Source organism: Diabrotica virgifera, chromosome 5 (assembly GCF_917563875.1).
Source record: "Diabrotica virgifera virgifera chromosome 5, PGI_DIABVI_V3a".
Classification (NCBI taxonomy): domain Eukaryota; kingdom Metazoa; phylum Arthropoda; class Insecta; order Coleoptera; family Chrysomelidae; genus Diabrotica; species Diabrotica virgifera.
The window spans coordinates 230,308,887-230,324,067 of NC_065447.1; the positions used below are offsets into that span (position 1 = coordinate 230,308,887).

Genomic DNA, 15,181 nt, shown 5'->3' on the forward strand with positions numbered 1-15,181 from the left:
AGAATCTCCATGTCAATGGAATAATATTTAACTCACAGAACGTCTGGTCCAAACAAGGGGTTAGTTAAATACAACTCACGTGGGCGTTTAATGTGTTAAATGACTGGTCAATAATGTAGAACTGTACTATTACTCTGGGCTTATTAGCAAAATACAAGGAAAAGTTATTTACCAGCAATTTTATTGCTGGAATCGAATCTTATGATTGTATATATTAATAATATAGGTATGCAAAGTCCGCAGATAGTGTGCTACTTTTTTTATAAACAAAATGGCGCCTGAAAATCGTGTTTTTTCAATTGTTGCTCCATAACTCAAAAGATTTTAACTTGACACCAAAAATACTCAAATAAAAATTCACCGTAATTAAATTCTGCATAGAAACGTGTTTCTCCCGATTTACTTAGACGAAAATTTTCCCCGGAAAATGCGGGTTTTTCCAACAAAATCTTTAATTTTCAACTAAAATTTTAGATACGTAATTGTTTATCAATAATTAAATAACTTATAATAAAATACTATATAATAAAATAATAATAAAATAATAATAAAAAACTATAATAAGTAATATAAAAGATCTTATCGTATAGATTATAATTCCAGAAGCCGATGGAAATGGAATGAACAGTTTAGCAACAATTAAATTGTTAATTAAAAATTTACGGTCGCTAGAATAACCACAATAATTATGATACATAAGAATAACTATGATTTTTGTATAAAAAGACACTGTACCTATCTAATGTACTTTACAGAATTTAAATTGGACTATTTAAGTGACCTCAGGAATTTTTTGAAATTATAAACAATTTTTTGGCTAATAAACAAATAGAATATTTCAGGAAATATTAAATTAAATTAAATCATGAAAACTGTATTGGAAAAAAGCGGCAGGACGCTTCTTTTAAAAGAAAAAACGTTTAATTGTGATGAGTGGTTCCTGAAATACAACCGGTCAAAGTTGACCGGCATTTACGGCAAAGATATAAACAATAGGATCATAGTTTTTGAACCATCACCTTTTTATTTCGGTCCTCTTTCTCCACACCAATTTTCATATCTTTAAAATACTCATAACATATATTATTATCATAAAAACTATCGATATTACGAGTGAAAATTGCCAAAAATAGCAAAATTCTAATCAAAAATTAGGTTGGAGAAAATGTACTCTCAAAGTTCAAAATCGGTATACGTTAAAAAAATGCATTTTCTTCATTCTTTTTTTGTTCCCAAGTAACTCGAGTAGAGCCATCTAATTAACGCATTATTAAATGTCGAAAGTTGCTTTTGTTTTGTTATAGTAGATTAATTTATTTATAAGAAAAGAAAACTACATATTTTTTCCAGTTGTATACTTTTTTTAGATAAACTTACTACAAGCATACCTTTTAACGTTAAAAACACAAATATTCTCATTTGAAAGCTGTATAATTATTTAAACAATCTTTATTTAAACAAATTAAAAGTTTTTGTTATAATAAATAAATTAATTTATTATAACAAAACAAAAGCAACTTTGACATTTAATAATGCGTTAGTTAGATGGCTCTACTCAAGTTACTTGGGAACAAAAAAATAATGAAGAAAATTGCTCCATGGGAAGCCGAGAAAATGCATTTTTTAACGTATACCGATTTTGAACTTTGAGATTACATTTTCTCCAACCTAATTTTTGATTGTAATTTTGTTATTTTTGGCAATTTTCACTCGTAATATCGATAGTTTTTATTATAATAATATATGTTGTAAGTATTTTAAAGATATGAAAATTGGTGTGGAGAAAGAGGACCGAAATAAAAAGGTGATGGTTCGAAAATTATGATCCTATTGTTTATATCTTTGCCGTAAATGCCGGTCAACTTTGACCGGTTGTATTTCAGGAACCACTCATCACAATTAAACGTTTTTTCTTTTAAAAGAAGCGCCCTGTGGCTTTTTTCGAATACCGTTTTCCATGATTTAATGCGTAAATAGTCCAATTTCAATTCTGTAAAGTACATTAGATCGGTACAGTGTCTTTTTATACAAAAATCATAGTTACTCTTATGTATCATAATTATTGTGGTTATTATAGCGGCCGTAAATTTTTAATTAACAATTTAATTGTTGCTAAACTGTTCATTCCATTTCCATCATCTATTGGAATTATAATCTATACGAAAAGAGCTTTTATATTACCAAGTTATTTAATTATTGATAAACAATTACTTATCTAAAATTTTAGTTGAAAATTAAAGATTTTGTTGGAAAAACCCGCATTTTCCGGGGAAAATTTTCGTCGAAGTAAATCGGGAAAAACACGTCTCTATGCAGTATTTAATTACGGTTAATTTTTATTTGAGTGTTTTTGGTGTCAAGCAGTGGTGTCATGGCAAAACTAGCAGTGCCGGAACGCACTTTTACTAACTTTTGACAAGTAAAATATTACTTGATGTTTTTTTAATACAAGTTGTGTCTGCATATTTTGAAATGTATATGCATTAAAATTTGCTTAATTAAAAAATATTGAAATTCTGGAATTGTTGCTTTTTATTTTATTTTAATTGTTATTGTTAATTTTTTCTTAACCAGTGCCGGAACGACGTTCCGGCACCATGACACCACTGGTGTCAAGTTAAAATCTTTGGAGTTATAGAGCAAAAATTGAAAAAAAAAAAACACGATTTTCGGGCGCCATTTTATTTATAAAAAAAGTAGCACACTATCTGTGGACTTTGCATACCAATAACTTTTCCCAAAAATGGCCTATTCCCCGATAATCTGCCCAGACTATATCTTTAATTTGTCACTGTTAGTTCGATTTCTATTGGCTCGTTGGAAACGAGATTCGTTATCATTTTCGTTTTCCCATAGTGTATCTTTAAACCGGCTCTTAGTGTTATTTGCTGTAGTTGTTGTACCATAACTCTGGCTTCTCTTAAGTTGTCTGCTATGAGAACAATGTCATAGGCATATATATCGGGTATGATTTAGTTTCTTTCTATCGATGTTAATACCCTTTGAGTCCTACTCTAATCGTTTAACTGCGTACTCCATGACTTATAAATAGTTTTTGCGACAAAGTATCCATCCTGTTGTACCCCTCTGCCAATTTTTATCTCCTGTCATGCAATGAAGCTTTACATTTTTGTATGCACTTTGAATAATATTCGCATACCTGTGATCTATTCTGCATTCTGATGGTGATTTTAAGGTAGCGACTGTTTTCAGTGTGTCAAATACTTTGTGGAAGTCAACAAAAGTAAGAACAAGGGGTCTATTATATTTATATTCGATAGATCTTTCGACTAGAATGTTAAGACTGCAGATGGTCATTTGTTCCGTGGCCTGATCTAAACCCTGCTTGTTCTTCTAACTGATAGATCTCGAGTTTTACTTCCAATCTATTTGCTAGTATTGGAGTAAAGAGCTTGTATAAGTGGTTTAGTAAGCTAGTGAGCTTATAGTTGTCAAGATTTAATTTATAATTCATCTAAAGGTTAGACCTCTACAGTGCTGTTAAAAATTTAACTAAACAGAATGTTGCTGTAACTACTATTTCATATATGACATTTTCAATGTAAAGAAACTTATCTAAATCACAAGTATTGAACTACCTCTAAACATTGTAATTTGTAAAAAAACTCGTTTCTACAGAAGGTTCTTTCAAAAAGTTAAACAGAAACCGATTGCACAATGTACCTAATAAAATATTCACCATGGCATTTTCACATCTCACGTATCATTCATCTAAAACCTGTATAATGCATGTCAACATTACTAATTTAACATTATGTACAGTTACTAAAATGTAAAATGAAAGACAGTTTCGATTTCATTCCGTTTCAGAGGCGACTATCATTCGTTTCGTAGGCTTCACCCTCTTAGGGCTCTTCAGAGAGGCTATATGGTATACTATAGGTTTGTTCCAACTCGATACAAAACCGTTCTTGTACGGTTACGAATATGCGCAGTAACGACAAATGTGTTATTGCGCATAATTATTCGTTATTGCGCATGCGCGTAACGATTCAAGAACGGTTTTGTATCAAACCTTATGAATCGAAAAGAAAACAAGCTAACTTCCTAAGCAGAATTATATATATCATTCGCTTTCAGACGCTGTAACGACATCTATTAACACAATGAGAAGTCCCATATACGAAAATCTAAAGACTTTCTACCATGGAACCAACCTTCTGGTTAAATCTCAATCCGTGCTTTCTACAATTTACAGAGTAAACAGACGATGAATAAAGCAGACAAAAGAGACCACAATATGCAGTCAGCTCCGGTCAATGCATCAAGATTCCACTGAAATTTAATTAAACTAAGAGAAAATGAAAGAGATTTAGCAGATTATATGGGAAAACTCTAAAAACTCTAATAGAAAATGAAAATGCACCTTTAGAGATCGAACAACAAACAGGATTCCGAGCAGGAAGATCCTGTATCGACCACATCTTCACGATCAACCAACTCAACGAAAAAAAAAATAGCCAGAGACAGAGAAATACATCTACTATTTGTCGATCTAACTAAGGCATATGATACCGTACCACTTCGTAAAGTATGGCAAGTCCTGGAAAAATCCCCTATTAATATAACTTTAATAAAAGCAGTGCAACAATTCTATAACAATATCCAAGCAAACATAAAAATCAACAGAAGATTATCCAATCGCTTCATGGTGAAGAAGGGACTACGACAGGGATGAAACTTATCGCCAACACTGTTTAAAATCTATATAAATGAGGTCTTGAATAAGTGGCTAAACGACGACTCAACACTATACACACTGCATTTTGCTGACGATCATGTGGTGATTGCCCAGGATAAAGATGATATAATTGTTTCGAGAATACAAAAAATGGGGCCTATACGTTAATATAAAGAAAACCAAATATATGTGTATAGGAGGACAGAAAAGTGAGTTACAACTAGAGGATGATATGGTTATCAAGCTAAGCTCTGATTATGTATACCTTGGAACGAGAATCCAACAAAGTGGAAGAACAGAATTCGAAATAGAGGAAAGAATTATGAATGGAAAGAAGGTAATACGAGCTTAGAACTCACTACTTTGGTCAAAAACCATATCAAAAGAAAAGAAAACACAGCTTTATAATAGCATCTTTAAAAGCGTGGTACTGTATGGATGTGAAACCTGGCAACTAAATAAGCGAACAGAACAGAAGTTGCTCGCACTGGAAATGGCCATACCAACTTTGTTGGTATGGCCATGTACAAAGAATGGAGGAACATCGACTCCCAAAGCTAATAATGGAATGGCAACCCCCGGAAAGAAGGAAAAGGGGCAGACCGAAAACAACCTGGATAAGTGGAATCCAGAAAGCCATGTCTGAGAGAGATCTCCGACCAGGAGGTTGGACAGATCGACGCGGCTGGAGAATAGGAACCGGAAGGCACAGGACGCTATAAGCCAGTGTTATATATATAGAAAATGAAAGACAGTTTATATTTTATTCCGTTCCAGGGTGACTGCATATTGTAGATCCCCTTTCGTCTGCTTTATTCATCGTCTGTTTGCTTTGCAAATTGTAAAAAGCACGGAATGAGGTTGTGACCAGAAGGTTGATTCCAAGGTAGAAGTCTTTAGATTTTGGGATTTGGGACTTCTCATTGGGTTACTAAAATGTCTTGTTTCATGTATGATGTTTCATCTAAGTATGTACGAATAGGGATATTTCTGTAGAGGGAAAATTGGGTTAACCGATTGTGTTACTGTACTTAGGTATTGTGGGTAGTATAATTGCTTTCAAAACATATAATTTTGTCCTACCGATCTGTATAGCTTAGCATTTTGTGTGCTTTGCTTTTTACGTTCGCTTTGCAATGAAGTGGAAGGTTTCGAGATCTTTACAGAAGAATCCTGAGAGAGTCTTACATATACGGAGTTACAGAGAATGAAGAAATCTTGCGAATATTTCGAAATAAACAGAACGGAATACTGAAATAGAGATACAAAACTACAATACTTTGACCACCTGATGAGAGGAACAAAAATATCAACTTCTACAGAATATTTATCACCTTCTACAGAAGGTTATAAATGTCATAGCTATGCATTCTGAGGGATGGGTTTAATTGGTCGTGTAACAAGCTTTTTAGAGCCGCTGTAAACAGAATACAAACAGGCATGATGATCGCCAACCTTCGAAAGAAGACGGCACCTTAAGAAGAAGAAGATGCAATGATAGTATATGACCATCTTATAATACTTATCAGGAATTTATACAATAATAAATGCGCTCAAATCAGTAATAACGGAGAACGGAATGGAAGTTACAGGTATGTTGCACTATAATCTATTTTTTTAAGATATACGGTTGGGACTAAACGAAATGAATATACATGAGATTCATCTTGCAACGCTGCAAAATATTAAATCTGTATCTATAAAGAAAGCCTGAATGCTATGTGAAAACCATAGGCTTATATATTAACATAGACTGAGCGTACTTTCTAGCACATTGTATCATGAAACTAACATGCTGCATACTTCACCCCACTTAAAACTGACGTCAGTAATACTGTCGCAGCTTTACTAATGTGGTGTAAGAGTGAAGCAGCACTGATTCAAAAAAGTTGGTTTCGTCACTTCGTTCAACGTGACACTCTGTCTATTTTAATATATAAGTCTATAGTCAAAACACGTCTATTATAAGTTATGCACTTTAAGGAGTTACATAGGTCTCGAAGAAAAAAAAAACACTTTTTCAAGTATTCGTTTTTAAAAAAAATTTAAGCTAAAAATATTGAAAATTATGGATTTTTTCCTGTAGTTTTCCTAGTGCAGCCTTTTTTGCGGTAGGCAGATTATTTCAGTCTAATAGGTTCATATCAAACTAAAAATTCGGAACTTTTCTTAAGATTTATGCCTTTGGCTCGTGATTGAATGAAGGAATTGAAAAAAAAATGGAATTAAGAGTTTTAAGTTTGAATGAATTTTCAGTAGTAATTGCACAAGAGCTCTGAAATTATTGAATTTTTCCCGAGTGACACTTTGACAGTTTTAATTTCACGAGCCGAAGGCGAGTGAAATTATGTCAAAGTGTCACGAGAGCCAAAATTCTATATTAATTTCAGAGGTCGAGTGCAATTTGTTGCGATTATTTCATGAATAAAACTGTTCAAAACCAAAATTTTATTGTACCATTAAACACACAGTTTTTATAAATATTTGACGATTGAAAGTCATCACTTTTATAATTTTTAAAACATTAATTGTCATTAATGTCACTGAATGTATTTTTTCGTAGCAACGAAGGGCATCCGCCGTAATATACTTAACGACGGGAGATTATCAAAAATTATCGATTTAATTCAGATTTCTGTAGCTTTCTATTGGTCAGAATCTCCTATGAATGAAATAATCGTTCCATATTTTTTAGCATTTTTCTGATTGTCATCGTTTTTAAAACATTTTTTTCGTATAGAACAAGAACGAGTCGACCGATTGAAAATCTCTTTGTTTAATCACGAAAAAATAGTATAAAATCGGTTGATTCTTTCTCGAGAAATCATGTCTATCGCATGGGAAAACAAAGTTTTGAGAAAAACGCGTTTAAAGTTGCTGATTTCGCGCGGTAGAACCGCACCGCATGTGTGTAAGTGTAGAAACGCACGAGCCACTTTGCAGCGCTACTGAGTGGCGCCACAAAGTGGGTTAGACAGGCGATTTTGTAGCGCCGACGACCGATGCGAAGTCGCTCGTGTGGAAGAGTTTGGCGGAGCGTAATGTTGCCAGTGAAAAAAAATAGTTAGTTTGTTCGGTTTAACGATGGATCCAGACGAGGAAAGTCTCCTTCTAGTGCTTCTATTACGTCGTTGAAGTAAACGTCTCGTAGACAACGATCAGTATAGATGCATCCGATTACCTCATACAGATTATTAACTGGACAATACTATACATTGATAATGAATTAAAAGCAGACGCTGAAAAGTACTTTAATTACTGTAGATTGTCCAAAGATCAGGTATCTTAAAGAATATATTGAAAGAACAATCATGAGCTGTGGTCCTGGGTTCTTGTATCCCATATAGCCGGACTATTTTGAATTTCGATCAAAAACCTTTCAGAATCAGAAGACATTTTACCTACTCACCATGTAAACCCTCGTAAAAAACGGCGACAACTACAAAAGTGGCCCGTCTGAAAAGGTTTATGTGACTTGTGGACACCACTACTAGCGGGATCCGGTGACTTATCGCGAACATGGCAGGCCACTGATGCTGGTCTGGAATGGCACTTCTAATTTACATACGAATTTTAGGGGTGCAGAGTGACCCGTGTGTTTCTACACTAATAGCGAAGGTAGAGCGCGCGTATCGGTCGCGCGGTATTCAAATATCTCTAACTCCGGAAATATTGCTTGAATTTTGAAGTGTGAATACTTTTGAACAACTATACTTTCATATGGAATAAAAAAAATTAAAATCGATATTTTGAAAATATAAGATCTATGTAACCTCCTTTAGAATTCATTTATTTATTCAAGCATGTGCATTGCTAATTTCATTCTGAGATTCTGAAACAATTCTAACACCTTATTTTAGCTAATTACTAATTATTATCACATTGCATGGTTATTACTGTAGTCTCTCACTCAGTGTAAATAATTTGTTCTGCACACGTACACGGTAGATAGATAGATAGACTGGAACCTATTTTCACAGCAGAGATGATAAGGCATATTTTAGGGTTACATTGTACATATCTGAAGGAGCTTAACAATATTGGCGTTGAATTTTCTGAATACTTACTAATTCTAAACGACTAATCCTACTAATTGTTTCAGATAAAAGTGACAGTGAGAGTGAAGGTCAATAAACTAAATCTGGTCATTATCTGTCAATGCTCAAGTAGCAAATATCTCTAGTGAATATTATATTAATGCATTTTTGATGTAAGTACCATACGAACGTTTAATTTATATTTACACGTAACTAGGTACATTTTGTAATATATAAATGAACATTGTATTTGTTGAACTATATTTTACGTATATTTATATTTCATAGTGGTAGTTCTGTAAATATTAAAATTGGTGGGGACATATACGTAACTTAGTACGTGATTAGTTTTTTTCTACGAGTTATAACTTCCACAATACCTATAGTCACAGCCGAGAAAAAACGCGCAAAACGCCGCTTGAGCATCTTCCAATGGAGTAATCATTCAAAAAGCTCATTTTGGCACCCCCCAAACTCGGGTCCCGCCTGCAGTGCATCCCTTGTAAGACAGTTATCACCGGACCTGAAAATATCCTCTCTGTATGATTGAATCAGGATCTGTGAATACTGTTCAGCCGTGCTTCTTCTTGGCGATGAATATAATATACAGTTCTAAATAATAATACTCTGAAGTATATAACTATGTAAAAAAAGATTAAGTACATCTACATAGGTTATGGTTTGAGTTAAGATGTACCCACATTCCCGTTGTTTTTACGTGGTACTACGGTTTAGAAAGTGACAACTTTATTATACCAATATCACTGACTTTGTCACCTTTTAAACTATTTCAAAGTATCTTAAAGTTTAATAACAACTTGTATGAAATTATTTTACTGTTCTAGTATTTATTTATTAAAAATTAAATTATAAGTTTCAATATTTCTATCATAAAATTGAATCTTCTACATCAAAAGTATTATACGCATCACGTTTGCAGCAGATATTGCAGCTAGTTCGATTCTCTATATTAAAAATTCGATTACAAAATACATTTTAATGCGTTAAGACCCCGGATCTTCAAACCACCGTTGTATTTGAATTGTCTGTACTATCCTCACTATGACGTATAGAAAATACTGATTATAAAGAACTTTCTTGGCGTGGATTTTAAAAGTATCCATTTTAGTAGAATATGTCAAATAAATCATGAAAATGATTGGGTGATGCGAAGCAAAAATACGCCTAAAGAAATCCGGCTCAAAGGACCATACCGAAAAACCGGAGGTTCATTCACGAATTTCCTGTTGGACATCAAACCCTTGTGACGATCTGCGGAATTGGATGTACTTGCAGGATTTTGGATGTAGATTGCTGGTTCTATTCGTCTTTTGTAGCAAAAATACGTCTAAAGGAATCCGGATCTAAGGACCATAAAGAAAAAAGTTACGAACATGGCATAGAATTGCACATATTGTTTATTGATTTCCAGCAGGCTTTCGACAGCATCTACAGAAAACAGCTATTAAAAGAAATGAAAAATATGAATATACCTGCAAAATTAATAAGATTGACCAGAATGACAATGATGGACACAACAGCAAAGGTCAAAACAGTGGATGGTGAAACGAAGAATATCAACATAGAACACGGGGTAAGACAAGGTGACAGCCTATCGACAACGCTCTTTAATATAGCCTTGGAGGGAGTAATTAAAAACACAGGACTAACAAAAAAGACAATAATCCAAAGTTCTACACAAATAATAGGGTATGCAGACGACCTAGGGTTGATAGCCCGTGACAAGAGAAGTCTAGAAGATGCACTGCTAACATTGACAAGAGAGGCAAAAATCAGGGGGTTAATAATTAATCAGAAAAAAACAAAATACTTAATAAGTACGAGAAATCAAGACCAAGTAAATAGAATAAAAGAGATAAGAATAAGTGATAATGTATTCCAAAGGGTTGACTGCTTTAAATACTTAGGAGTGATAGTAGATGGTCAAAACAGAAGAAACATAGAGATAAATGAAAGAGTTAAAGCAGGGAATAGGGAATTCTGGAAATACCACAAGTTACTTAAAGATAAAAACCTAAGCAAGAAAACAAAGACAAAGATATATAGAGCGGCAATTAGACCAGTCATCACTTATGGAGCAGAAGCAATGTGCTTTACAAAAAAAGATGAAGAAAAACTGAGAATAATAGAAAGAAAAATTATTAGAAGAATACATGGCCCAATCAAAACAGATCAAGGAGAAATACGAATTCTGATGAATCACGAAATAAGAAATCTAATGAAAGGAGAAGATATAGTGAGATTCATTAAAGCACAAAGGCTAAAATGGTTTGGCCACATCCAACGAAGACAAGCAGATGCACTAATTAGGCAGATAACAAATTGGACGCCAGTAATAAACAGACCTAGAGGAAGACCGAAAATAAGATGGGAAGACCAACTGCGAGAGGATATATCCAATATGGAAATTACAGGCTGGAGAGAAAAAATACAGAATAGGAAAGAATGGAAACAGATTACAGAAAAAGCAAAAAAACACGAAAATCTATAAAGGATAATGAAGAGGAATTATGCGGACCAATCCACCGCATGAAATGGATTAAAAGAGCTCATGAACCTGAGCGACCTATACTCTATACTAGAGTGACCGGTCTATATATATGTCAAATAAATCATGAAAATGATTGGGTGATGCGAAGCAAAAATACGCCTAAAGAAATCTGGCTCAAAGGACCATACCGAAAAACCGGAGGTTCATTCACGAATTTCCTGTTGGACATCAAACCCTTGTGACGATCTGCGGAATTGGATGTACTTGCAGGATTTTGGATGTAGATTGCTGGTTCTATTCGTCTTTTGTAGCAAAAATACGTCTAAAGGAATCCGGATCTAAGGACCATAAAGGAAAAGCGGGTGTTTATTCACGAATTTCGTATTGGGCATCAAAATCAAACCTTTCTGACGACCTACCTAATTGGCTGTACTCACAGGATTTTGGGTGTAGGTTGCTGGATCTGTTCGTCTCTTGTGGAAATAGCACCGAAATAGAATCATATGGAGAAATAAAAGTACCTGAAATACCTTTTGCATAATCTCTAACCAAATCATTTAATTTTACCGGCAATATGATCGAATTGGTATTTAAACGAATACCATCCTTCAATACAAGTCAAGTATTTGTTGAATGTATATTTGCAGAACTACTATTCATGTTGTTAATACTTATATCCCAGTTAAACCTTTGTTATGTAAAATATGTATCAGGAGGACTGATTTCTAAAACTACTAAACTGTACCTCGTGTCATATTGACAGTTATTTTGACAGTAAAATAAGTAATGTAGAAAAGTAGATCGTATGCACACCTCAGAAAAATCTAATTTAACGGTTTGAACAACGTTACGTTTATGTATTGAAACAAGGTTTGTTGTAGTTTACTTTAAAGTACAAAAATATTAATTACTTTTGTGTTAAGAGTGTCAGAATAATCGTTCCTTATGTAGAAAAACTATTCTTTTTTCTGTGCCCAAATAACATAGGTTTGATTATTGAAATACATAGGTTTGTTCCAACTCGACACAAAACCGTTCTTGAATCGTTACGCGCATGCGCAATAACGAATAATTATGCGCAGTAACACATTTTTCGTTACTGCGCGTACTCGTAACCGTTCAAGAACGTTTTTGTTTCGAGTTGGAACAAACCTCATGTATACAGTTGAAATTTATTATTATTCCTGTAAAAACTTTTTTGTTTGTAGAGTTTGTTTAGCAGTAAATGGTTGACTTATAGTACCGACTATAAACATCCTGGGTTAACAGGTAATAGTATAAAAGGCCCGGTTTCAGGTAAAATTTAAATATGTTTGAATGTTTGTTTTTCTATAATCTTAGCAATTAAAATAGATTTAATTTATTTTAAAACTCATTTGAAAACATTAATTTTGGGTATATAAGACAAAGCAATATATTTTACATCCGTTTTTTGTTTTTGTCGTCGTGATTATTGTAAATTTTGTGGATCCTTTGCTTTATTATAGCAGTACCGTCTAGTCAGTGTTAATTATCAAAAGACCAACTCTGTCTACCTCGTTTGCTTATCGCGCCGGACCGGTCTTAACAATGGGCCAAGTCAGATAAATTTAATAATATTTACGACCGCACTAATTGAAGTCAACCATTTACTGCTAAACAAACTTTACCTAATACATTTATCGTGGTTTGTAAACGGTTTTAGCCCTTTAGTGAAAACAGCAATTTTTATTTTCAAAGAAATTTTATTCACTAACATAATCTCCGATAGTATAATGCCGATTATATCAATAAATGCATTTCATCCACTCGTCTTCCAGTGCCGTTTTAATCTATCAATGATGTTTACGAAGTATGCAAGGTGCAACACCAATGGCTTCTTTATTCTTGATTATCTTAACCTTAAGATCTGTTTTCATCAACAATTTCGTCTAAAGCATAAAAATTGTTATTTCCTGGGGTAATTTTCAAACATCATTGAGTCGGCTTACCCTAACCTAACTCAACATTACCAAAACTTTTATACAAAAACGATAAGAACTGATCCTGACGACTTCTAATTAAGATTTTATCAGTATTAATGACATCCAACATTACTACTACATTCCAATAAATTTTTCCATTTTAAATCACCATTTAAATCATATACAGCCGGAAAAATGAAAGATTACTCATGAACGATCACATCAATCACTTATTTTGTAGGTATTTGCTGTCTTTTTCTATAACAAAAGTTTGTTATATATAGAAAAAGACAGCAAATACAAAATAAAGTCTGTTTTAGACTATAACATAAAATAATATAAGAAAATGGTATACTAAGTTTTGTCACAATGTAAAACAGGAAACAAAATTTGTTAACAGAAAATGTTATACAAATTAGAACATGTCCTATTTGATAACAATTTTTAGTACACAGGCATGCGCAGTTAGGTTATTTTCGTTATACTGTCACATTGGTTCTTTTATGATTAACTTTCCTTTTAAGAAATGTTGCAATGGAAGCAGCTGATAATAATAGAGTTTTCTTATCCATCATATAAAATATATCTTTGTAATATAAAATATCAAAGATAAAACTAACTAGTTAAATGTTAAGAAAAATGAGGTTAAAATATTGTTAAAAGAAAATAAGAAGAAGAAAATTGAGGTTAACAGTGCATGTACCATCACAAAAATATAAAAAAGTACTTTTTTAGGACGTAATGCGCAGAATCACGTAACATATTTTGATACCAAAATGTGACAATGTAATACACAAAACTTCTTGTTTTAATATTGTACACAATCATTTCATGTAAGTTTTTGTTATACCATTTTCTTATATCATTTTATGTTATAGTCTAAAACAGACTTAAGTGATTGATGTGATCGTTCATGGGTAATCTTTCATTTTTCCGACTGTATTTACGTAGAGCCTGTTGATCAAAAATCTTCAGAAATACCTTTCTCTGATTATTATTAACTACAAATCCAACGAACTTTATACAACGAATATACAGAACTTTGTTTCAAGTAAATGTTATAGAAGTAAAATATATTTTGTACATTTTGTAAAAATCTAATGCGTTTAAATATGTTTTATGAAAATTTGAGTTTTATATCCATTGCGTTGTGAACAGTTCAGCGTAGTTCATATTTTGTAAAAAAAATCAAACGATCTATGAATTAAAATATTTAATTTAAATAGGAAACATTTATATTTTTATATTCTAACTTAGATTTATTAAAATGTGTATGTATATTGAATCGTATGTATGATAAACAGTGTGAATATTTTTATACTTAAAAGAATGACTGAAAAATACAACAGAAAAAATTGTATCAGCGTTTTATTAATTTCCTTTATCCAGTAAATTTGCACAACTGCAACACCTCCTTGACCAATTAGAAACTTGACTCAATAAGTGGAAGGTGAAAGCAAATGAAACTAAGTTACCCCAAGTTACTTTTACAAACCGATGGAATGTACCTATGTCCTATAATAACATTAAATGATGCACAATTACCAATCAGCACCCAAGTTAAATATTTGGGACTTACCCTTGACAAAAAATTAACATGTAAGCAGCACATTCATGCCAAGAAAACCCAGATCAACATCAAAATACGACAAATGAACTGGCTTATGGGTTGAAATCTAAATTCACTATCGAAAATAAACTGCTCCTGTATAAATCTATGACAAAACCAATTTGGACCTATGGTGTCCAACGCTGGGGTTGCTCAAAGCCATCAAATATCAAGATAATACAAAGAGTCCAATCAAAAATATTGATAATGATATTCATCGCGCAACTGGTATGTATGCAATATTCTACACGAGGACTCAGCTACACCTTTGGTAGAGGAAGAAATTCGAAGAATCACTAAGAACTACTTTGATGGACTGAGAAGTCATCCAAATGATGAAGCAATTAAATATACGATGTAATGTAAAAATATAATAGG

General features: G+C 32.9%; 1 protein-coding gene across 3 annotated transcripts in view; it reads left to right on the top strand.

Annotated features, from left to right (window-relative positions):
* The window catches only part of LOC114327169 (sushi, von Willebrand factor type A, EGF and pentraxin domain-containing protein 1), a 254,273-nt gene extending 239,721 nt beyond the window's left edge, over positions 1–14,552 (top strand). For 2 of the 3 annotated variants that reach the window (XM_028275693.2, XM_028275694.2), the window contains one exon: positions 8,805–14,552. In XM_028275693.2, the coding sequence (XP_028131494.1) occupies positions 8,805–8,836 (32 nt within the window). In that variant the 3' untranslated portion in view covers positions 8,837–14,552. The remainder of the gene's footprint in view (positions 1–8,804) is intronic. The other variant, XR_007698379.1, reaches the window with a different exon arrangement.
* Positions 14,553–15,181: the final 629 nt, after the last annotated feature.